This window comes from Molossus molossus, unplaced genomic scaffold, assembly GCF_014108415.1.
Source record: "Molossus molossus isolate mMolMol1 unplaced genomic scaffold, mMolMol1.p scaffold_m16_p_10, whole genome shotgun sequence".
Classification (NCBI taxonomy): domain Eukaryota; kingdom Metazoa; phylum Chordata; class Mammalia; order Chiroptera; family Molossidae; genus Molossus; species Molossus molossus.
In genome coordinates, this window is record NW_023425345.1 from 92,424,988 (window position 1) to 92,451,115 (window position 26,128).

General features: G+C 41.9%; 1 protein-coding gene across 1 annotated transcript in view; it reads right to left on the reverse strand.

Annotated features, from left to right (window-relative positions):
* The window catches only part of TULP3 (TUB like protein 3), a 76,876-nt gene that overhangs the window by 20,428 nt on the left and 30,320 nt on the right, over positions 1 to 26,128 (reverse strand). Inside the window, exon 2 of the mRNA XM_036252404.1 lies at positions 12,237 to 12,288. Coding sequence (XP_036108297.1) covers positions 12,237 to 12,288 — 52 coding nt within the window. The remainder of the gene's footprint in view (positions 1 to 12,236; positions 12,289 to 26,128) is intronic.

Sequence of the window (26,128 nt, forward strand, 5' to 3'; positions counted from 1 at the left end):
CAGGAGGAGGGCGAGAGTGGGGAGGAGGGGGGCAGGAGTCAGGAGGAGGGAGTTAACGGGGGAAAAATGAGTAACATCTGTAATACATTCAACAATAAAGATTTTAAAAAACAAATAAGTAAAAATAAAGATATTATAAACAACTTTTGCTTCTTAGGCAAAAGTCAACTATTTAATTTTTTTCATTAATAATTGCTTTTTAAAAGTGCCACTAATGCCCTGGCTGGTTTGGCTCCGTGGTTGGAGCGTCAACCTGTGGACCAGTAAGTCCTGGGTTCAGTTCCCGCTAGGGGCACTTACCAAAAAAAAAAAAAAAATGCCACTAACAAGAAGAGTTATTCCAAGGGGTGAGACTATTGGTAGGAAAGGAAACGTGCTTTTCCTCAACTGGCCTGATGAAAGCTTGCAGACACAGAAAAAATAAAACTATTCTTCTTTACCCAACTTTGTTCACAGCAGGTCCTCAAATAGCATTTCATTATAATGTTGAAGGGGTGCATAGGAACTTAACTTTTGTTTATATCAATTAGCCTATAGTAAAACTGGTTTCATTATATGTCATTTCACTTAAAGTTGCAGAAACTAATGAGGACATTGAGGACTTACTATATAAGGAAAGAGTTGGGGGCCTAATATAAGGTGCCAAAAATGGACTATACCATCAAGAATGAATAGAGAACTTAGAGCAATTTGGGAAGGAGTAACTGGGGTTTTTGAGATTATTTTGAGACTCATTAATTAATATGAATAGCTGGACGTTCAGGTACCAGGAATACTAAATACACAGATTATAATGAGGTCTTCCTCACAGAACTTGCTGATATGGTTCTTCTAGCAACTAAGGAGTCTTATATAATGGATAAGAAGTAACTTGCCTGAAGAAATGGTAAATATGAAGTAGAAAGACATGAGAAATGGACACATCTTATCTACGTGGCCACAACTATTTAGTGTCCTAGTCCCCTAATTGTGAAACAATTGATGAAACAAAAACACAAGCTACAGCCCTGGCCAGTTTGGCTTGGTGGTTTGAGCGTCAGCCCACGGACCAATGAGTCACGGGTTCTATTCCGGTGAAGGGCTTGTACCTCAGTGGTAGTTTGTCCCCAACCCTGGTCCAGGTTGTGTGGGAGGCAACCAGTAGATGTGTCCCTCTCACATTGATGTTTCTCTCTCCCTCTCTCCCACTCTATATGAAGATAAATAGAAAAATATCCTTGGATGAGGATTTAAAAAAAAGAGAGAAAGAAAAAAAAACCCATAACCTACAGCTAATCCATTTTATTAGACACATGTAAAGAAAAAATGTTCTATAGAAAAGAAATATTCTGCCCTGGCCGGTTTGGCTCAGCGGTTGGAGCGTCCGCCTGCGGTCCGGAGAGACCCGGGTTTGGTTCCCGCTAAGGGCACGTACCTCGGTTGCAGTTTGTCCCCGGCCCTGATTGGTCGTGTGGGTGGCAGCCACTCGATGTGTCTCTTTGACATCGATGTTTCCCTCTCTCTCACTACCTCTCTCTCCCTCCCACTCTATCTGTACACAAAAAAAAAAAAAAAAAGAAAAGAAATATTCTGCTTGTGGTCTAGAAAAGGGGACCAAAGAGCTGGAACTCGCAGAGTATATCCAGCCTGTCCAAGAAAGAGAAACTACATCTAGTGGAAAGAGTATTCTGTTCACTGGAGGAGCTTACTCATTTTGAGAACAGAAACTATAAAAGGCTTGCTTCTTCATGGATTTGATGAACTCTCCCTCAGCACAACCTAATTTCATTTCCTCGGATTCCTTGCTTACCAATCAGCCTTCTAATTTTCAATTTAACCTCTTAGGCATCCTATTCCCAAGAATAAAGTATCATGCCCAGTAGAGTTGAATGCACACTGGAAGAGTTAGAGTTTTCATTGTAAATTTATGAATTGATGTCTGGGTTCAATGACTAGTGTGTATGTGGTCTAGAAAAGGGGAGCCAAAGAGCTAGGTGTCACATGTTACATATGGGTTCACTGACAATACGACATCCTTAGACCAGTAAAGGGCTGACTGGACTCCTGGCCACAGTGATCCTATCAAGGTATCTGATGAAGCCTTTCTCTATCAAGTTTAAACTCACTTATATCAACAACTTAAAACAAAACAGGTATACTCTCTTAAGCATGCCCACATCTTTCCTTACCCCCTTCTATCCCGTGTGTGTGCGCTCTCTCTCACACCATGCCTTTCTCTATTCTTCCCTCAAGGTGTGCACTTTTGTTTTCTCTCTCCTAAGCTCCAAGGGCCCTTCTTTGCCTCTGCAACTTGCTTCCTAAGCCCATACAGCCCAGCTGGCTCTCACTTCTTCCATGGCTCTCTTCTACCTCTATCACTTTTTTTCCCTTTATTGATTTTAGGGAGAGAGGAAGATGAGAGAGATAGAAACACCAATGAGAGAGAACATCAACTAGCCACCTCCTGCATGCCCCCCACTGGGGATCGGGCCCACAACCTGGCATGTGCCCTGACCAGGAATCAAACCAGCGACTTCTTGCCCTGGCCAGTTTGGCTCAGCGGTTAGAGTATCGGCCTGCGGTCCGGAGAGACCCGGGTTCGGTTCCCGCTAAGGGCATGTACCTTGGTTGCAGTTTGTCCCCGGCCCTGGTTGGTCGTGCGGGTGGCAGCCACTCGATGTGTCCCTTTCACATCGATGTTTCCTTCTCTCTCTCTTCCTCTCTCTCCCTCCCACTCTGTCTGTACAAAAAATGGAAAAATGTCCTCGGGTGAGGACAATAAAAATAAATAAATAAATAAATAAATAAATAAATAAAAAAAACCAGCGACTTCTTGGTGCATGGGTCGATGCTTAACCACTGAGCCACACCAGTTGGGCTGTAACTTTTTTTTTTTTAGTTGATTTTAGAGAAAAAGGAAGGGAGAGAGAGAAACATTGATGTGAGAGAGATACATCGATCAGTTGCCTCCTGTATGTGCCCCAACTGGGAATCAAACTCACAACCTAGATATGTGCTCTGACCAGGAACCAAACCTGTGACCTTCTGGGGCATTGGACAATGCTCCAAACAACTGAGCTATACCGGCCAGGGCTGTGACTTTCTAAACAAACTTTCTCCTTCAATTTGAGTTCCCTGGCTCTGAATTCTTTCTTTGCTGAACTCAAGTACTGAGGTTGCTGAACCAAGGCCCACTAACGTTCTAGTGCCATGATTCAGATTATCAAAAAGTCCACCCGGGACCACCTTGCAGATCTAGACCAGTGCTAGGTGCAGGGGCACACTGTGCCCCACCAGCTCCTCGCTGTGCATCAGGTGAACTTGGGTGAATTTTTCTTGGAATTCTGGACTTCCTTGTTTTAAGATAAGAGGCCCTGACTTTATTTGAGCTGGTTGCTTTTTTAATTAATCCTCAAGGTGGAGCTAAAGGTTAAGGGATGAGGCTAAAGATAAGGGTTGAGATAACTCAGAACAGGGAAACAAATGGGTAACTGGTTTTTAACTTTGGCTTTTCAACTGGAATTGCTTTCTGAGAGTCTGAACAAAACCTTTTGCTGAATAAATGAGAACCTGAACACGTTTGGCTCCAAAGATAAGGGGCACTTCTTCCTTCCAGCTGGAATCTCAGGCATTCTTAGGTAACAGGAGTTATGTGGAGGTGTCAGAGGGTATCCCTCACATTGTGCAGGAACCCCACAGGGAATTCCAACTCAACTGTAATTAAATAAGTGACTCGTCTGGGGACACATACATAAAGGTTACCTAGCACTCCGTTGTATTAAACAGCTGGAGAGAGAAACTGAGACAAGTAAAAGAGTTGAGATGATGGGGGGTGGGGGGGGATGACAGCATTTTGAAGCTCAACCCATAGCAGCAAACTTCATCCCACAATATGCCTAGAATTTTTGTTCAGACTCTTCAGATCGCAAAATAAAACTAAAATTAATTTTTAAAAACAACTGTAGATTCAAACTGTGAACTTCAGGGCCACAGCTACTATATTACAGAACTGAATATATCCTACTATTGTCCAAGTTTGTAAATAAAAAAAAAATCGTAAAATATTTACTATGAAAATTAATGAACAGAAAGAAACTTCATTCAAATGAAGTCAGGAAGGTAGAAGAGAGCTCTCATACGTCACTCAATGCACACTACTGACCCCAATAGGAAGAGACAGTAGGTACCTCGTATCTCTGACAGGAGGTGACACTATTTCACTCCCTCAGCAGAAAGAAAAGTCCTCCTTGCCCAGTGGCAGCTCAGCCAATGGGAAACTGCCATAACTCAGCCAATAAAAAGTCACTATACTTCAAACTTTCAGTGTCCTCCAACAGACTCTTCATTTACAACAGTATCTCCCAAGTCCATAAAAGAGTGGTTCTCACCTTTCTTTCTCTGGACTGGCCCATAGTTTGCTATTAGACCGAATGTCCTGAACTGCAATTCTTTGTTGTTCCTGAATAAACCCATTTTGCTGGAGAAATATCTGGCTATTTGTTTAAGGTCAACATTATGTATGGACAAATTGCCATTTGGTAAAACTGCAACCTGATTTAGCATTCTAATCACCCTGACATAGTTTGGAAGGGGGAGAAGAGAGGTGCTAATTGAGTTTCAATATAACAATGTCAATTTTTACTAATTGTTTTTTTGGGGGGGGGGTGGGGGCATGGATTGACTGCCTCCTGCATGCCCCCTACTGGGGATCAAACCTGCAACCTGGGCATGTGCCCTGACCAGGAATCAAATTAGGACTTCATTCCATGGGAGGACACTCAATCCACTGAGCCACACTGGCTGGGCTATTTTTTGTTAATCCTCAGCCGAGGATATTTTTCCATTGATTTTGAGACAGAGTGGAAGGGAGAGAGAGAGAGAGAGAAAGAGAGAGAGAGACAGGCATAGACATCAATGTGAGAGAGACACATCAACTGATTGCCTCCCGCATGACCCCGACTGGGGCCAGGAATCGCACCTGCAACCCAGGTACATGCCCTTGACCAGGAATCAAACCCGTGACCCCTTGGTCCTTGGGCTAATACTCTAACTGCTCAGTCAAACCAACAGGGCATATTTCATTGTTGTTTTTTTTAAATTAATTTATTTATTTGGTACATTCCCCTAGTGGGAACCGAATCCAGGACTCTGGTCTGCAGGCTGATGCTCCAACCGCTGAGCCAAACCGGCCAGGGCCATATTTCGTATTTTAAAAAAATTTTATTGATTGATTTTAGAGAGGAAGAAAGAGAGAAGAGAAACATTGATTTGTTCCACTTATTTATGCATTCACTGGTTGATTCTTGTATGTGCCCTAACTGGGGATCAAACTCGCAACCTTGGCATATCGGGAAGATGCTCTAACCAACTGAGCTACCCAGCCAGGCTCATTTATGTTTTACCTATCCTAAAAAGCTAAGAGTGCTTTAAAGGCTGCAAACACAAAGGACTATCCTTACAAACTTGGGGAAAGGTCAGAGGAGCCAGGAAGAGAACCAAAGGTTTTATGCCCTATATGCAATTAAAATATGTTGTCTTCAGGATTAAGTGCTACCTAACCTTTAAATTTCCCAGTTTCCTTGGAAATTGAACAATAACTCAAAGAATCCATATTTTCCACAATCTAGCCCTGGCCGGTTTGGCTCAGCGGTTAGAGCGTCGGCCTGCGGTCCTGAGAGACCCGGGTTCGGTTCCCGCTAAGGGCACGTACCTCGGTTGCAGTTTGTCCCCGGCCCTGGTTGGGTCGTGCAGGTGGCAGCCACTCGATGTGTCCCTTTCACATCGATGTTTCTCTCTCTCTCTCTGTTCCTCTCTCTCCCTCCCACTCTACCTGAACAAAAAATGGAAAAATGTCCTCGGGTGAGGATAAAAAAAAAAAAAAAAATAACTCAAAGAATCCATATTTTCCACAATCTAGCCGTATGCTCTATTTTCCACGGGAGCAAAATATCAAACGATGATACCAAAATAAATGAGGAAACAACAGAGATTAGATGGTGAAGGGGGTGATTTTCATCAAAGGGTTTAATCCAATAAAATAATAAAGCTCAGGCAAGCCTCAAATTAATCATAGCTTAACTTCACTGATTCTCTATTTTCCTAGAGATGATGGCTCATTACATTATGACACTCTTGGAATAGACTAGCTGACTACAGGGTACCAAGTTCAGAATGGTTGCCTGAAATCTATTAGTCTGGCTAAAAATAACTAACTTTCCTGGCACACAAAGTGAGATCATAAGAAGACAAAACTGAAAGTTTTAAATCAGACTTCTTTAAATACCAATTTCATGCACTGATGACTGCCTCGCTTAGAAGGGTGTGTACAAAGAGATAGGCAACCTGACCTAAAGACTGTTATACTTTAATCCATTGACCACCAGATGGCAGAAATGTTCTCTACCTAGGAGTCCGAAAATCTTCACATTCCATAGCCAACTAAGGTGCCACATGCCCTGAAAATATGAGCACCCTAGCAAAACTAGTAAAAATAAAAGCAAAATATACTCCACGGGAAAGAGCTTTTCAATAAACACTGGTGGGACAACTGGATATCCATATGCAAAAGAACAAAGCTGGACCCTCATCTCACATCATACATTATAAAAATAAACACAAAACAGATCAGACAAAGTGCAAAACTCTTCAAAGAAAAAAGTAGCAAGTCTTTGTAACCTTGGGTAGGCAATGGTTTCTTAAATACTAAAAGTGCATACAACAATAGAAAAAGCAGATAAATTAAAACTTTTGTGTTGAGCCCTGGCCAGTTTGGCTCAGCGGTTAGAGCATCGGCCTGCAGTCCGGAGAGACCCGTGTTCGGTTTCTGCTAAGGGCACATACTTCGGTTGCAGTTTGTCCCCGGCCCTGGTTGGTCGTGTGGTGGCAGCCACTCGATGTGTCCCTTTCACATCGATGTTTCTCTCTCTCTGTCTCTTCCTCTCTCTCCCTCCCACTCTAGCTGTACAAAAAATGGAAAAATGTCCTAGGGTGAGAATAAAACAAAAACAAAAAACCTTTTGTGTTGAAAATGATACCATCAAGAAAGTAAAAAGAAAACCCACAGAATTGGAGAAAATATCTATAAATACCATTTCTGATAAGAAACTTAAGTTTAGACTATATAAAGAACACTCTTACAACTCAACAACAAAAAGTGAATAAAAAACAGGCAAAGGATTTGGACAGAGATTTCTCCAAAGAGGACATACAAGTGGCTACTAAGTACAATGGAGCCTCAAGTTTTCGAACTCGATTCGTTCAGCAAGGCTGTTTGAGAAGTGATTTGTCCAAAATCAGAATCATGTTTCCCATTAGAAATCATGTAAATTGAATTAATTTATTCCAGACCCCCAAATGATTCTATTTTAACCTTTCTTATACACAGTACATGTCTAATGTACCATTTAATCTCTAAACAAACACTCTGTTCTTAATTTATAGAACCAGTTCAATCCCTAGCCTCAGTTGGGGCACATGCAGGAGGCAAACAATCAATGTGTCTCTCTCTCACTGATGTGTCTTTCAATCTCTCTTCCCCCTCTCTCCCTTCCATTCACTCTAAAAATCAATGGAAAAAATATCCTCGGGTGAAAAAAAATGCTCAACATTATAAGGCATTAGGAAAATGCAAATCAAGACTATATAATAAGCATGGTCAGTATGGCTCAGCTGGTTGAGCGTCGTCCCATGAAACAAAAGGTCGCCAGTTCAATTCCCGGTCAGGGCACATACCCAAGTTGCGGATTCTATCCCCACTCAGGGTGTGTATGGGAGGCAACCGATGGATGTTTCTCTCTCTCTCTAAAATCAATGAAACATATTTTATTTCATTATTATTATTTTTTAATCCTCACCTGAGGATATTTTTCTATATATCTTCAGATAGAGTGGGAGGGAGAAAGAGGGAGAGAAAGGGAGAGAGAAACATCAGTGTGAGCACACTGACTGGTTGCCTCCCACATGACCCCGACCCAGGGTCATACCCACAAGAACCGCAACCGAAGTATGTGCCCTTGGCTGGAATTGAACCCGAGACCCATTGGTCCGCGGGCCGAGGTTCCAACCTCTGAACCAAACCAGCCAGGGCTAAAACATATTTTTATTTATTTATTTATTTTTAATCATCACCTGAGCACATTTTTGCATTTATCCTCAGATAGAGGGGGAGGAAGAGAGAGAGAGAAGCATCGATGGGAGAGAGATACATCAAGTGGTTGCCACCCAATGACCCCAACCGGGGCCGGGGACAAACTGCAACCGAGGTACGTGCCCTTAGCAGGAACCGAACCCGGGACTCTCTGGTCCATGGGCCGATACTCTAACCACTGAGCCAAACCAGCCAGAGCATATTTTTATTTTTGGTATGTGCCCTTAGCAGGAACCAAACCCGAAACTCTCTGGTCCACGGGCTGAGGTTCCAACTGCTGAGCCAAACAAGCCAGGGCTAAAACATATTTTTAAAAAGACTATATAATAAGACATCAATTCATACCCACTAAAACAGTTACAATCAAAGACAGGCAACCATAAGTATTGACGAGAATGTGGAGGAAGTGGAAGCCTCATACACTGCTGATGGGAATGTAAAATGGTTCAGTGACTTTGCTTTGTTTTATTTATTTATTGATTTCAGAGAGCAAAGAATGGGGGAGAGAGAGAAACATCAATTTGTTATTCCACTTATTTATGCATTCGTTGGTTGATTCTTATATGTGCCCTGACCAGGGATTGAACCTGAAACCTTGGCTTATTAAGATGATGCTCTTACCAAGTGAGCTACCTGGCCAGGATTCAGTAACTCTGGAAAACAGTCTGGCAGCTCCTTAAAAATTTAAACACTGAGTTACGCTATGATCCAGCAATTCCACTATTACCCAAGGTATATTAGGTATACCCTGTTACGGGCTCATCCAAGCCATTTTCAGTGGCTTTATCATACAACTAGCCTCTCTTGCCTCATGCTTCACACTTCCTTAAAATCTCTCAAACAAGCAGCATCTGGCCTCAGCGTGCTCGGTACCTCTTGCTAAGTGGCCCCAACCCTGGCACTAGCAGCAGCAGCCTGCCTTGGTTCACAGATTGGCCTCTCCCGGGCACCTCCGAGCCCAGCACAAGTAGCAGCAATCCACAGATCGCTCAGCAGCTCAAGTCAGGTGGGACCCAGACAGGGCATAGGCAGTAGCTGACTTTGCACCTCCCAAGAGGCCCCAGAACCAGTGTACCTGGTGGTCAGCTTCAGACCACACCGGATTACAACTTCTACCACTCCACGAGTGACCCACTCAAGGGGTGGACTCAGTGAGCACCAAAGCCCCACTGAAGCCAGTTCTCCTCCATAGGTCAGGTCCTGCACAGCAGCTCTTCCACTGTAGTTGCAGCTGGTCCTCACAGCCGAATGGCCTGGGAACAACTCTTCCCAGTGATGCCAAGAGCAATCAAGGCTCAAGTACAACAGGACAGTGCACACAGCCCAAACAGCGGTGCACCTGGAGGGCCCAGCTCAGGTGACTGGGGAGGCTGAACCACTGGGTCCTACAGGACACCTACTAGACAAGGCCACTCTACCAAGTCCAAAAGACTCAACAGCTCTACCTAACACACGGAAACAAATACAGGAAAACAGCCAAAATGCAGAGGCAAACAAACATTTCGCAAAAAAAGAACAGGAGAAATCTCCAGGAAAAAAAACTAAATGAAAGGGAAGCAAGCAAAATACTACATACAGAATTCAAAACAATGGTCACAAGGATGCTTAAGGAACTTAGTGAGAACTTCAAGGAACTTAGTGAGAACAACAACATCATGAAAAAAGACTTAGGAACCAGTCAGAAATGAAAGATTCACTAACTGAAATAAGGAATAATTTATACGGAATCGAGAGTAGAGTAGAGTAGAGGACGCCGAGAATCAAATCAGTGATTTGGAATATGAGGAAACAAAAAACACCTAATCAGAACAGCAAAAGGAGAAAAGAATACAAAAGTATGAGGATAGTGTAAGAAGCCTCTGGGACAACTTCAGGCATACCAACATTCACATCATGGGTGTGCTAAAAGGAGATAAGAGGAAGCAAGAAGTTGAAAACCTATTTGAAAAAAATGACAGAAATTTTCCCTTACCTGATGAAAGAAATAGACATACAAGTCCAGGAATCTGAGAGAGTCCCAAACAAGATGAATTCAAAGAGGCCCACACCAAGACACATCATAATGAAAATGCCAAAGGTTAAAGACAAAGAAAATCTTAAACACAGCAAGAGAAAAGCAGAAAGCGCCCATAAAACTGTCAGCTGATTTCTCAACAGAAACTTTGCAGGCCAGAAGGGAGTGGCAAGAAATATTCAAAATGATGAAAAGCAAGGACCTACAACCAAGATTGTTCTACCCAGCAAAGCTATCATTTAGTTATCAAAGGACTGATAAAGAGCTTCCCAGACAAGAAAAAGCTGAAGGAATTCACTACCACCAAACCAGTATTACAGGAAACATTAAAGGGTCTTCAAGAAAAGGAAAAAAAAAAAAAATGTAAAAAAATATGAACAATAAAATGGCAATAAATACATATCAACAATTGAATCTAAAAATCAAAATGAATGAATAAGCAGAGTAGAAACAGACTAATAGATACAAAGAACATTTTGATGGTTGCAGATGGGAAGGGAGTCTGGGAAATGAGTGAAAAGGGTGAAAGAATTTAGAAGTACAAATTAGTAGTTACAGTATAGTCATGGGGGTGTAAAGTGCAGCACAGGAAATATAGTCAATAATATTCTAATAACTAGGTATGAGATTTTTGGGGATGATCACTCAGTAAGTTTTATAATATTTAGTCACTGGAGTGTGCATCTGAAACTAATATAATATTGTATGTCAAGTATAATTAAAAATAAAAAATGATTATAAAAAACAATTCCACCAGGAAAAAAAAAAAAGAAGCAGCAAGACAGCCCTGGCCGGTGTGGCTCAGTGGTTTGAGCGTCGGTCTATGTATCAAAGGTCATGGGTTCAAGTCCTGGTCATACCTGAGTTGCAGTTTGATCCTTGGCCCCAGTCAAGGCATGTGTGGGAGACAACCAATTGATGTGTCTGTCTCACAATGATGTTCCCTTTCCTCCCACCCTCACCCCCCCGACACTCTAAAAATCAATGGAGAAAAAAATATATATATCATTGGGTGAGGATTAACCGAAAAAACAAAACAAGACCAAACTTTAGACTTCTTTTTAGCTGCTTATGGAGTTTAGACACTGTGATTGTTAATGGTCCTGCACAGGTAGACCAGAGCTACAGAACTTCCTGAACTGAGAATCGCTCTTATAGAAAATCAAATATGTTATGTTGGGTACAATTTCTAAGCTGAGTAATCATGATGATCACAGCATGTGACAACACAAAACTCTATTCATTTATCCCTTCCTTCACTCAAATATTTAATGAGGGATTATTATGTGTCCAACCCTATGCTAGGAACTTCTGATATAACAGTCATCGTAAAGAGACTTGCTTCATGTTCCAATGGAACTTAGTCTAGTAGAAGAAACAAATATAAATCAAATCATTGCAAACAATTTAATGTGTAGATAAAATTGGGACCAGTGCTGTGAAGAAAATTATTCTGCAAGCAATGAAAGATTTTATTTATTTTTTAGTATTTTTTTCTTTATTGATTTTAGAGAAAGAGGGAGAGAGAGATAGAAACATCAATGAGAGAGAACATCGACTGGCCACCTCCTGCATGCCCCCCACTGGGGATTGGGACCACAACCTGGGCATGTGTCCTGACTGAGTATTGAACCTGTGACCTCTTGGTGCATAGGTCAATGCTCAACCGCTGAGCCACACTGGCTGGGCACAATGGAAGATTTTAAAACAAGCACAGTAGCATGTTCAGGAAAAAAATCTTGCAGTTAAATGAAATTACAGTGTGAAGAGGTACTTAAGGCAGTAGAACCAAATAAGTACATAGAATTACAATGTTAATATTCTTCTACTTCTCATGAAAGGTGCCAAGGAATTTTCAGTGAATACAAATCGAAGGCCAGTTTTATTGCTGATGTCCTCAAAGCACTTTGGTCGTGCCACAGCCCAGGGCCTTGGTTCAGCAGATACTACATCCAGACAGTACTTAGTAAGTAGTATGAGAGCCTTTTCCTTTCACATCCTCCTTACCTGATCCTGCCAAGACTTCAGAGTCAAGACCATCAGCATCATGGTCAGTATCACTCTCCACATATTTCAAAAAAGAAGACTCTGGCTCACCTGATTATCTAGTTTCAGCTGTCGAAGCTTCATGGTCTCATCTTCAAAGGCACTATTTTAAAAAATGAAAAGAAAGCATATAATGAGAAAATCTGTTTAAAACCATGTCAATGTCATCTGTTCCACATATTGCTATGGGCTATTTGGAACCTATGAATTCTGCTTTAGGGAAAGTATCAGTTTCTAGATGCTGCCCACACTGACTGCAGGAGGACTTGACATCCTTACTGCCACACTTATTCCACAGAGGACCTGGGGAGACTGAAACACCCAAGTGATAAGAAAAAGATGTAGCCCTGGCCGGTTTGGCTCAGCGGTTAGAGCATCGGCCTGCGGTCCGGAGAGACCCGGGTTCGGTTCCCGCTAAGGGCATGTACCTCGGTTGCAGTTTGTCCCCGGCCCTGGTTGGTTGTGCGGGTGGCGACCACTCGATGTGTCCCTTTCACATCAATGTTTCTCTCTCTCTCTGTTCCCCTCTCTCCCTCCCACTCTATCTGAACAAAGAATGGAAAAATGTCCTCGGGTGAGGATGATAAAAAAAAAGAAAAATATGTAGCCTGGCCAGTGTGACACAGTGGTTGAGCGTCAACCCATGCACCAAGAGGTTGCGGGTTCGATTCCCAGTCAAGGCACATGCCCAGGTTGTGGGCTAAATCCCTTTTCTCTCTTTCTAAAATTAATAAAGAAAAAAAAAAGATAAAAATTATAGCTTTAAAAAAAATAAAAGCCCTGGCCGGTTTGGCTCAGCGGTTAAGAGTGTTGGACTGTGGACCAATAAGTCCTAGGTTTGATTCCGGCCAAGCACACATACCTCAGTTGCAGTTAGTCCTAGCCCCAGTTGGGGTCGTGCGGGAGGCAATCAATCAATGTGTCTCTCTCACATGGATGTTTCTCTCTCTCCCTCCCACTCTGTCTGAAAATAAATGTAAACATATCCTCGGGTGAGGACTAGAAAAGAAAAAGATGTAGAACACAGACTCTATACATGAAGGGATTTTTAAATTTTTTAAATCATATATCGAGTACTCACTATATTCCAGACACACGGCTAAGTGTTTTACACGCATTATTTTAGTTATTCCCCCCCCCAAACAATCCTATGACTTAGATACTGTTATTTTTCACACTTTGAAGATAAAGTAACAGAAAGTTGGAGAGCCGGGCATAAGGTTAAGCAGCAGAAACAGACCCAGTCCTGATCTCTTTCCAGAGTCTAATTTCCACCTAAGACCAAATATACTTTACTTTTGTTTTTGGAGCTAGTTCTAGTAGAATGAGACTGTGTATAGCATCTTATTATACAAGTTTGACATTAATGAAATATGCCAGTCATCGGAGACTATAAACAGACAAGATCTAATACCACTAGGAGACATTTTTTTTTTATGGAAAACAATAACAAAAATGGAACCAAATTATACCTTCAACTGATAAACCAAACTCTTTTGGACTTTTTAAATACTCTCTCTGAAGCCTTTCCTAATTTAAGATATTACTTTGTGACCCAGCACTCTTGGAAAGAGTAAACTATGAAACAAGGCAGAAATAATTCTCTATTATTTGTATTATAAATTTTTACTAGGAGCTTACTGTCAGAAAAAAACTAAAAACAAGGTCCTATTTAAGAAGACAAATTCCATGCCCTGGCCAGAGTGGCTCAGCTGGTTGCGGTGCTGTCCCATACTTGGAAAGGGCACAGACCTAGGTTGGGGGTCCCCATTCCCAGTTGGCGCATGTATGGGAGGCAGCTGATCAATGTTTCTCTTTTAAATAAATGTTTCTCTCTCTCTCCCCCTTCTTCTCTCTAAAAATCAATAGAAAACATCCTCTAGTGAGGATTAAAAAAAAAAAAAAAAAAAAAATGAAGACAAAGTCCATGGCTACAAAGGGAAGGAAGCATGGCTTTCCCTGCATTTGGGATAAATACAACAAAGCATCTACCCATGGTTTAATGATTTACCACAACCTTTCTACATTCTAAAAGGTTTGCCCTGGCCGGTTTGGCTCAGCGGTTAGAGCGTCAGCCTGCGGTCCAGAGAGACCCGGGTTCGGTTCCCGCTAAGGGCACGTACCTCGGTTGCAGTTTGTCCCCGGCCCTGGTTGGTCGTGCGGGTGGCAGCCACTCGATGTGTCCCTTCACATCGATGTTTCTCTCTCTCTGTTCCTCTCTCTCCCTCCCACTCTACCTGAACAAAAAAAAATGGAAAAATGTCCTCGGGTGAGGATAAAAAAAAAAAAAAAAAAAAAAAAATAAAAGGTTTTATGCATTTTAATAATGCATAGCAACTTAGAATTTGCATACCATCTCCAAGACCCTTCCTGCCTATTAATCCTTCAGCTATAGATGTGGAGGAGCATTCTGTCGGGTCCACGAACCAGTGCTCTAACCGCTGAGCCAAACCAGCCAGGGCAAAGGAGGTGCATTCTGATTTTCTAACAATGCCCTCTATTAATCCCCTTTTATCCTTTATGTTTCAAAAAACACTGGGTATTTAAAATAAATCATCTCCATTTTCCTTGCTGAAAAGAAAGACAAACAAATAAATAAAAATACTGGAAGTAATTCTGGCCTCAGCTCTGTGGGCACCTGCATTTCTCCTAGATATATGTTCCTGTCTTCCTTAACGTCGTCAATCCTCACTGACGTATTTTACAATTCTAGCTTTATAAATACAATGCTAGAATATTATTAGTATTCAGTAGATATTAGTATAAATCTAAAAAATTTCTACATAAATGGCTGAGAAAAAAATACTATGAATATTATATAGGAAAGGGTAACTTGGTGAAAAAAATCCACTGTATGGACTAGTATTTTCAACAACTACTCTATGCTTCTGCATTTCCAACTCACTCTGCCCTCAACCAGAATCGCAAAACCCTCTGGTATATAAAAAAGGGGGGGGAAAATCATCCTATCCCTGCCCCCCCCCCAATGCTAAAACCACTTCAATAAAGCTAAGTTCTGACACACAAGTGAAGTCCTCAAACATTTCTCTTAAGCCTTCTAATAGTGAAGAAACCAGGTGTGTTTTCAATGCCCTGTCTTGGCACCATGTAAATCCTTTCATCAAGTCTGGGCAAGCTGAGCAATTTAAATAACAGGCTATAATCAAAGCATTTAACCTTAACACAAGAGGCACTAAGAAGAAGCTATATAATTATAACATTTAGATGCCTCTTACATATCAAAAGCTACACTTTTTTTTCTGAGCTCTAGTGTTAAATAGTAACTTAGCAGAAATAATATATTCTATATACTTATATTAAATCTGAACTAGAATTTCTAGTCTAAACTGGACCATGACCTTATTAAATTTTCATTTTTCTTTTAGTACTCTCTTTCCCTCATTTCAAACTACATTGCTGAACAGCAAGTAAATTAACACAGAACATGAAGACTGATGGACGGGGTGCAGATGCGGAAAAGGCTCATCCCACACCCACATGTAGCGGATAAAAATCAGGAGGAGTGAGGGGCCCCAGCCCCACACCAGAGTTCTAGTGCCAGGAAGAGAAGTCCCCATAACTTCTGGGTGTAGAAACCAGTGGGATTACGGCTGAGTGAGATGGAGCGCTGCCGCAGTTCCTCTGAAAAAGGCCTGCTCACGGACTCAATCAGACTCATTCGCTCTAAGTTCCAGCACTGGGGCAGTAGCTCAGGAGGCGCCAGGGACAAACAGGGAGGAACTAACATGTCTGACATTAGGGCAAGAGCTGGAGGGGGCAGCTTTTTCCCACAGAGAAATGCTGGCAGAGGTCACTGCTCCTTTTCTGAGCCCTTCACACAGAGCCAGCAGGTGGGCACCATGCTGAGTATTTATCAACCTGGCAAACTGCCTGTCCCGCCCTGGTGATTCCCTGAGACCCCACCCCAACCAACTTTCAGGCCCGCCCAAGCTGTTTCCAGTGGCTTCCATATAAATGGCTTGACTTAGCTCACGCTTCAGACTTTCCTAAAATCTCTCAAGCAGCATCTGGCCTCGGAGAGGTGCAAACCTATTGCTACGTGGCCCCAGGCCTGGCACTAACAGCAGTCAGCCATGGGTAACAGTTTGCCTGTCCTGGGTACCTCCAAGCCCAGCATAAGTAACAGCCATCTGCAGATCACTTTGTAGCTCATGCTGGGTGGCCCGGGCAGAACACAGGCAGCAGCTGATGACCTTGGCCTGCACCTCCAAGGAGGCCCAGAACCAGTGCACCAGTGCACAGCTTCAGACCATGTCAAAGATCCACTCAACCATCTCCACAAGCAACACAATCAAGGGGCGGCCTCAGTGTGCATCAGAACCTTGCTTAAGTAAGTCCTGCTCCATAGGGTGGGCCCCTGCACAGCTGATCCTCCATGGTGGTTGGTGGTTGCAGCCAGTCCTTGCAGCCCATCAGCCTGGGGATAAATCTCTCCCACTGATGGGCCAACAGCAACCAAGGTTCAACTACAACAGGAGGATGTATACAGGCCACATGATGGGGGAGCACACCTGGAATGCCCAGTTTGGGTGATCTGGGAGACTGTACCACTGGACTCTACAGAACACCTACGACATAAGGCCATTCTACCAAGCTCTGTAGATGTAGCAGCTCTACCTAATATATAGAAACAAACACAGGGAGGCTGCCAAAATGAGGAGACAAAGAAATATGTCCCAAATGAAAGAATAGAAAAAAACTCCAGAAAAAGAACTAAACCAAATGAAGATGTACAATCTACCAGTTCAAAATACTGGTTATAAGGATGGTCAATGAACTTAGGGGAAGAGTAGATGAACGTAGTGTGAACAGCATAAAAAAAGAACATGAAAACCATAAAAAAGAATCAGTCAGAAATAGAAGATACACTAATTGAAATGAAGAATAATTTACAGGGAAATCAACATTGGAGTAGATTGAAGCCAAGACTCAAATCAGTGATTTGGAATATAAGGAAGCAAAAAATACCCAATTGTAATAATAAAAAGAAACAGGAATCCAAAAAATGAGGATACTTTAAGATAGCCTCTGAGATAACTTCAAGAGTACCAATATTCACATCTTGGGGGTGCTGGAAGGAGAGAGAAAGAAAGAAATCGAAAACCTATTTGAGGCCCTGGCCAGGTGGCTCAGTAGGTTAGAGTATCATCCAATACAACAGGGTTGCGGGTTTGATCCCTGGTCAGGGCACATACAAGAAGCAACCAATGAATGCATAAATAAGTGGAACAACAAATCACTGTTTCTCTCTCTCCTACCCCCTTCCTTTCTCTCTAAAATCAATTTAAAAATCAATTTAAAAAGCCGGCTGGTGTGGCTCAGTGGCTGAGTGTCGACCCAAGCACCAAGAGATCACTGGTTCAATTGCCAGTCAGAGCACATGCCCAGGTTATGGGCCAAATCCCCAGTGGGGGGGTCATGCAGGAAGCAGCCAATTGATGTCCTCTCTCATCGATGTTTCTCTCTCTCTCTTTCTCTCCCTTCCTCTCTCTCTCAAATCAATAAAGAGAAAAAAAAATTTTTTTAAATCAATAAAAGAAAACCATTTGAAGACGACAAAAACTTCCCTAACTTAGTGAAGGAAATATACATACAAATCCAGGAAGCCTAGAGTCCCAAACAAGTTGAACTCAAAAAGGCCCACACCAAGACACATTGTAATTAAAATGTGCAAGGTTAAAGACAAAAAAAATCTTTTTTTCTTTTTTTAAATCCTCACCTGAGGATATTTTTCTGTTTATCTTCAGATAGAGTCGAGGGTAGACAGAGGGAGAGAAACATCGACTGGTTGCCTCTTGCACCACCCCCCCACCAGGACCGAGGACCGAACCGCAACTGAGGTACATGACCTTGATCGGAAATGAACCCGCAACTCATTGGTCTGTGGGCTGACACTCTACCCCTGAGCCAAACCGGCCAAGGCACAAAGAGAATCTTAGCAGCAAGAGAAACAGAGTTAGTTACCTACAAAGAAGCTCCCATAAGCTTGTCGGCTGATTTCTCAACAACCTCTGCAGGCCAGAAAGGATTGGCCAGAAACAGTCAAAGTGATGAAAAGCAAGGACCTACAACCAAGATTACTCTGCCCAGCACAACTATCATTTAGAATCGAAGGAGAGATAAAGAACTTCCCAGACAAGAAAAAGCTAAAGGAATTATCACCACCAAACCAGTATTACATGAAATTTAATTAAAGGGTCTTCTTTAAGAAGACAAAAAGAAAAGATAAAAAATCTGAATAATAAAATGTCAATAAATACATATCTATCAACAATTGAATCCAAAAAAACAAAATAAATGAACAAGCAGAACAGATACAGAGAACATTTTGACAATTGCCAGACTGGTGGGGGAGGGTGCAGTTAGGGAGATAGGTGGAAAAGGTGAAGGGATTAAGAAGTACAAATTGGGCCCTGGCCAGTTTTCCTCAGTGGTTAGAGCATCGGCCTGTGGTCCAGAGAGACCCAGGTTCGGTTCCCGCTAAGGGCACGTACCTCGGTTGCGGTTTGTCCCCAGCCCTGGTTGGTCGTGCGGGTGGCAGCCACTCGATGTGTCCCTTTTACGTAGTTGTTTCTCTCTCTCTCTCTCTCTCTTCCTCTCTCTCCTTCCCACTCTATCTGAACAAAAAAAAAAGGAAAAAATGTCCTCGGGTGAGGATAAAAAAAAAAGAAGTACAAATTGGTTATAGAACAGGCGTGGGGATTTAAAGTACAGCACAGGGAATATAAATAATATTGTGATGACTATATATGGTGTCAGATGGGTATAAGATTTATCAGGATGATCACTTAGTAATGTCTAATCACTGCTTTGTACACCTGAAACTAATATAAATTGTATGTCAACTGTAATAAAAAAATAAAAATCATTTCAAAGATGAAAAAAAAAAAAAAAAGAGTATACCCATCCTTTTGGCCAATTTTTTAGCAATCTGTTCCACTCACTTTTATGGGATCATTGAAAATAGTTTTTTAGCAGTAGCAAGTAAATTAAAAGCTGGCTTATTTGCGTTTTTATTGATTGATTTTAGAGAGAGCAGAAGGGAGAGGGAGGAAGGGAGGAGGAGAGAGAAACATCAATGTTTTGTTCCACTTATTTCTTTAAATTGATTTTACTTCTCTCACACTTTTTGTTTTTTAATCTTTACCCGAGGATCTTTCTCCATTGATTATTTTCAGATAGAGTGGGTGGGAGGGAGAAAGAAAGAAACAATGTGAGAGAGACACATCGAATGGCTGCCTCCTGCTCGACCCCAACTGGGACCAGGGATCAAACCCTCAACCAAGGTATGTGCCTTTGACTAGGAATCGAACCCACGGCTCTTTGGTCCACATGCCAACGTTCTAACCACTGAGCCAAACTGACCAGGACTCACTTTTCTTTTTTAATGTTTGTACTGATTTCAGAGAGAGGGAGGGTGAGAGAGAGCGTGCGCGCTAGAAACATCGATGAGAGAGAAGCATCAATCAGCTGCCTCTATACCCCCCAACACTGGGAACTGAGCTTACAACCTGGGCATGTACCCTGACCGGGAATCGAACTGTGTGACCTCCAGGTGCATGGGATGACACTCAACCAACTGAGCCACACCAGCTGGGCTTGTTCCACATATTTATGTATTCATTGGTTGATTCTTATTTGTGCCCTGATAGGGGATGGAACCCACAACCTTGGCATATACAGAGGACATTCTAACCAACTACCCAGCCAGGGCAAAAACCAGTTTATTTTTTGTTTTTATTTATTTATTTTTTATCCTCACCTGAGGACATTTTTCCACTTTTTTGTTCAGATAGAGTGGGAGGGGAAGAGAGAGAGAGAGAAACATCGATGTGAAAGGGACACATCGAATGGTTGCCACCAGCACAACCCAACCAGGGCCGGGGACAAACTGCAACCGAGGTACATGCCCTTAGTGGGAACTGAACCCGGATCTCTCTGGACCGCAGGTCGACGCTCTAATCGCTGAGCCAAACTGGCTAGGGCAAAAACCAGTTTATTAAAAAAAAAAAAACGATTCTCTTAGCAACTTTCAAATACTATGCCATACAGTGTTATTAACGATAGTCACCAAACTGTACATTACATCCTCATGACATATTCATTTTATAATCAGGAGTTCGACCCCCTTCATCCATTTCACTTATCCACCCCCAGCAACTACCAATCTGTTCTCTGTATCTATGAGTTTAGTGTTTTGGTTTTAGTTGCTTTTTTTTTTTAGATTCCACATATAAGTAAAATCATAAGTACATGTTTCCACACTATCTTTTTTTTTATTTTTTTATCCTCACCCGAGGACATTTTTCCATTTTTTGTTCAGGTAGAGTGGGAGGGAGAGAGAGGAACAGAGAGAGAGAGAGAAACATCGATGTGAAAGAAACACATCGAGTGGCTGCCACCCACACAACCGACCAGGGCCGGGGACAAACTGCAACCGAGGTACGCGCCCTTAGCAGGAACCGAACCCGGGTCTCTCAGGACCGCAGGCCGACGCTCTAACCGCTGAGCCAAACCGGCCAGGGCGTGTTTCCACACTATCTGAAAGTAGATTGTTCTTATGAGACCTTCACAAGCCAAAATGGCCTAAAGCAAAGAAGCTATTAACATTCATTTATATGGAAAAAAGTTTGAGCATTCTTAGACCCCAAAAATAACCTACCAAATCATATCAAGTATGCTTAACTACATTCAGTTGTACAGTAAGTGTAAACACCCTTACTAGCTCTCTCAGGCTTTCCTGATACCTTAGGACCCATCTTGCTAATGAATGCACAAAATAAATCCAAATAAAGTGCAGATGCTCATACGGTTCAATGCTTTGGCAGCTGGATGTTGAGATGCTGAGTGCAGTTCCTGGCAAAAGGGTTTGGCGGAGCCACTCTTGCTGCTCAAGGCGTGCTGCCTCTATAACTGTTTGGCTCACTGCAAAACAACACTAAACACTGTTTTCGCTTTTGTCTTTGTTGGTAAAAGTGAAAATTCTCTTTGGATTGCTCTCAGTTAGCACTTTCCAAAAAGCAGGGGATACATGGATTTGTCTTTCCATATTGGACTTATTTCACTGAGCATAATGTGTGGAGAAAAGGATGAATTCAGCTTGAACACTGAGCTGGAGATATCCACAAAGCAGAAAAGGTAGTGAACAGCTGAATATACAAGACTTCTTTGCAAGAGAGAAATCTTGAAAAGTAACTGCTTAGGACCTAAGAACTCAGGAGAAGGCACCAGTGAAGGGATGAAGATGGGGCTCAACCCTTAACTGGATTTACCACTTATCCATGACTAGATGAATGCCAGACGTGTTTGGGAAGTGTCTGCCATGGGGCTGATTATTATGCTTGTAACAGAAATTTGTAAACTGTCTTTTTCATGGGAGTGAATACGAGCCAATAGTGATCACAATCCTGGATCAAGAACAGCAAGGAAGCCCTGACCGGTTTGGCTCAGTCAGCGGTTAGAGCATCGGCCCTCAGACCAAAAAGTCGTGGGTTCAATTCCGGTCAAGGGCACGTACCTTGGTTGCAGTTCTGTCCTGGCCCTGGTTATGGTCGTGTGGGAGGCAAACAGTCGATGTGTCTCTCTCACATCAATGTCTCCCTGGCCCCCCAACTCTGTCTAAAAATAAATAGAAAAATATCCTCGGCTGAGGATTAAAAAAAAAGAACAGCAAGGAAAGCATGAACTAAGTATCAGCCCCAAAGATGAGCTATAAAATGAAAAAGAATGTTTCATCAGGTATTTATTTAAATTGTTAGTCTAAGAAAAAATGTTTTATTTTTGTACAGAGCCATGTTATAAATTAATAGGTGGGGATGAGGGTGGGGGAGGAAACAAACAATTTCTGCAGAATAAAAGAAATAGAATTATTACTTTCTTCTCATTTTTCTCAGGGAAAATCTCCTATTTACAAACAAGGAAAACCCTAAACATAAATCTTAGAGAAACACAGACCTATTACTCAGATGTGGCAGAGGATACTGCTCACAAGAACTCCATTCTCTTGAACTACCCTCCAGTTACTGACCAGCCAAAGTCTGGACTGAAGATATCTCCACAAGGCTTTATTACTGCAGAATGCACACAGATAATTCTCTACAAATATGCCCTACATACCTGTCTTTGTTTATGGGCACCAAAAATATTTCCCAGTCCCCCGTACTAGTCTTCACGTATTCAGCTAACAAATATTTGGTAAAAGTTTGCTAAAAGAATGTCTCACACTTTTAAGAATCATTAGATGAACTAAAAATAACATTAAGTATCTGCCAAGAGTAAAATGGATAAAATTTGGTAGTCATTCAACGGAATTATATACATCAATGAAAATGAATAAATTTCACCCTAACACAAATCCATAAATTGATTGTAAACATAATGTAAAACAAATTGGCAATACACAAAACATTACATTTTTTAATATGTTTTTTATTGATTTTTTTTAGTGAAAGACAGAGAGAGAGAGAAACACTGATGTGAGAGAGATACATAGATCAGCTGCCTCCTGCACATCCTCTACTGGGGATCCAGCCCACAACCCGATCATATGCCCTGATCGGAATCAAACCGGGAACTCTCAGTCCATGGGACAGTGCTCAATCCATTGAGCAACACTGGCCGGGCCACAATTTTCTTTGTAAGTGTATTGTTTCTTTAACTGAAAGAATTTTTGAAATAATATATGTGTTACAAGATGTAGGGTTGGGGGTTTGGTGGATGAACAAAATGTAACTTTGAAATATGCATTCTCACGGCCTGACCAGCCAAGGATCAAAATATGCGTGTGAATAGATAAAGTATGCATGAAGATGAGTTGGAACACAACCCTGAAAGCAACAATGGGCGGTTTGCCCACGTGTGATGTGTTTGTTATGATGTATCTCTGCTAAAAACAGCGAGAGAGAGGAAATATACTGGGCTTGGCTGTACCGGTGAGCAGAGATGTGATCTCAAGGACTTAATTACCTAAAACACCATGTAACCTAGGGAACCACTTTGCAAATAAATTGGGCTATATCCAGAGATCTGGAGCATTTGCTCCCTTGTGATGCTCCCCTCACTCCAAGCACTGTCTGCTTGCAGTGCATTGTGTTGCGACAACCCCCAACAGGTCAAGAGAGTTGGCAATAAGAAGATTGCTGGTGCCCTGGCCGGTTTGGCTCAGCGGTTAGAGTGTCGGCCTGCGGTCCGGAGAGACCCGGGTTCGGTTCCCGCTAAGGGCACGTACCTTGGTTGCAGTTTGTCCCCAGCCCTGGTCGGGTCGTGTGGGTGGCAACCACTCGATGTGTCGCTCTCACGTCGATGTTTCTCTCTCTCTCTCCCTCTCACTCTATCTGAACAAAAAATGGAAAAATGTCCTCAGGTGAGGATAAAAAAAAAAAAAAAAGAAGATTGCTGGTGCCAAATCCTTTTTTCTTTTCTGTATTGATATTAGAGAGAGAGGAAGGGAGAGGGAGCGATAGAAACATTGATGAGAACATCGACCGGCCACCTCCTGCATGCCCCCCACTGGGGATCAGGCCCACAATCTGGGCATGTGCCCTGACCAGGAATCAAACTGTTGACTTCTGGTGCCTGGGTCAATGCTCAAACACTGAGCCACACCGGCCGGGCCCAAAACCTTTTTGTATGGATTATTTTTTCTAATGTTTTTCATTAGTTATAAAAAGAATGCATACCCATTTCATAAAATGTTTTAAAATGTATAAAAAGATATGGTCTTTTAATAATCTAATCATCATGAGATAATCACTGCTAACTTTGCAGTAAACATCCTTCAATATATTTCTAGCAATTTTTACATATTAAAATCATTTTTCTTTATTGATTTTAGATAGAGAGGAAGGGAGAGGGAGATAGAAACATGGATTGGCCGCCTCCTGCATGCCACCCACTGGGGATCAGGCCCACAACCTGGGCATGTGCCCTGACCGGGAATCGAACCAGTGACCTCCTGGTGCATGGGTCAACACTCAATCACTGAGTCACACGGTCTGGGTGCAATTTTTACATATTTAAAATAATATTTATTTTTTTTACATCATTTTAAGAGTATACCTAAGCATCATTTTATGTTGGGTTTTATAATTATAATATTAAATTGCTATATAATATTCTATCATATGGACATTCCATAGTATTTTCTTTTTATATTATATAAAAACAAAATTAAACATCTTAACCATTTTAAGTGTACCATTCAGTAGTGTTAGGTTCACATTTACATTGTTTTGTGCATACAAATTTTTTTTTTTTTTATCCTCACCCGAGGACACTTTTCCATTTTTTGTTCAGATAGAGCGGGAGGGAGAGAGAGGAATTGAGAGAGAGAGAGAGACATCGATGTGAAGGGACACATCGAGTGGCTGCCACCCGCACGACCAACCAGGGCTGGGGACAAACTGCAACCGAGGTACATGCCCTTAGCGGGAACCGAACCCGGGTCTCTCTGTACCGCAGGCCGACGCTCTAACCGCTGAGCCAAACCGGCCAGGGCTGTGCATACAAATTTTATAGCATTTGTAGCATCATTATTCACAGTAGCCAAAAGGTAGAAACAACCCAAATATCCATCAACTGACAAATGGATAAACAAAATCTAGTATATCTATACAATGGAATATTATTCTGTCATAAAGAGCAGTAAGTGCTAAAACATGGGAGAACCTTAGAAACATTATGCTAAGTGAAAGAAGCCAGTCACAAAAGACCACATATTATAATTCCATTTTTATAAAATGTCCAGAAGAGGCAAACTAAGAAACAGAAATTAGATTAGTGATTGCTTAGGGCTGGGGAATGGGAATTGAAGGATGGTAGCTACAGGGTATGAGGTAGTTTTTTGAGGTGATGAAAATGTCCTGAAATAGACTGATGATGGCTGCACAACTTTGTGAATATACTAATAACCACTGAATTGTGTATACTTTAAATGGGTGAAGTGTATGGTATATGAATTATATCTCATCAACAAAGCTGCTACAAAAAAAAGAATCTGTGAGTCTATACTGATTGTAATAAATGGCACAACAATAAATAAAGGGCATTATAGAATAATGCCAATAAAAATAGAATAAATGAAAAAGGTAGAATATCACTCTTGCAAGAAACATTAAGTGAAGGAGGATATTCAATACAACCCAATGTCTCCCTACAAATTATATTAATTCCAAAGAGGAAAAGGTACCTTTACAATTGAAGAAATCTGGCAGACATTACCTTAACCAAGTGATGAGATACAGCAATTATGATGGGACAGACTGACCCTGATGTGGTGTATTGAGAAGAATACAATATAATGAGTGGGATAGTTCTGTCAACAATGTTTAACCTAAATCTATTCAGAAAAAAATCTATTCAGGAAAAACCCAAATGGAGGAAAATTCTCTAAGACAACTGTCAGGACTGATTTTTTTTTTTTTTTTTTTTAAAGGCTGGTGTCTGGCCGGTGTGGCTCTGTGGTTGAGCGTCGACCCATGCACCAAGAGGTCGCCGGTTCGACTCCCGGTCAGGGCACATGCCCAGGTTGTAGGCTGATCCCCAGTGGGGGTATGCAGGAAGCAGCCAATCGATGTTCTCTTTCATCGTTGTTTCTATCTCTCTCTCCCTCTCAGTTCCTCTCTCTGTAAAATCAATAAAGGAAAAAACATTACAAAAAAAAAGGCTAGAGAACTGTTTTAGGTTAAAGTAGAGATGTAAAATATTTCTGGCAACCAAACATAATCCTTGAATTATGGATCAAAACATGTGCACATTAAAGACTATTATGGGGCCCTGGCCGGTTTGGCTCAGCGGTTAGAGCGTTGGCCTATGGTCCAGAGAGACCCGGGTTCGGTTCCCGCTAAGGGCATGTACCTCGGTTGCAGTTTGTCCCCGGCCCTGGTTGGGTCGTGCCGGTGGCAACCACTCGATGTGTCCCTTTC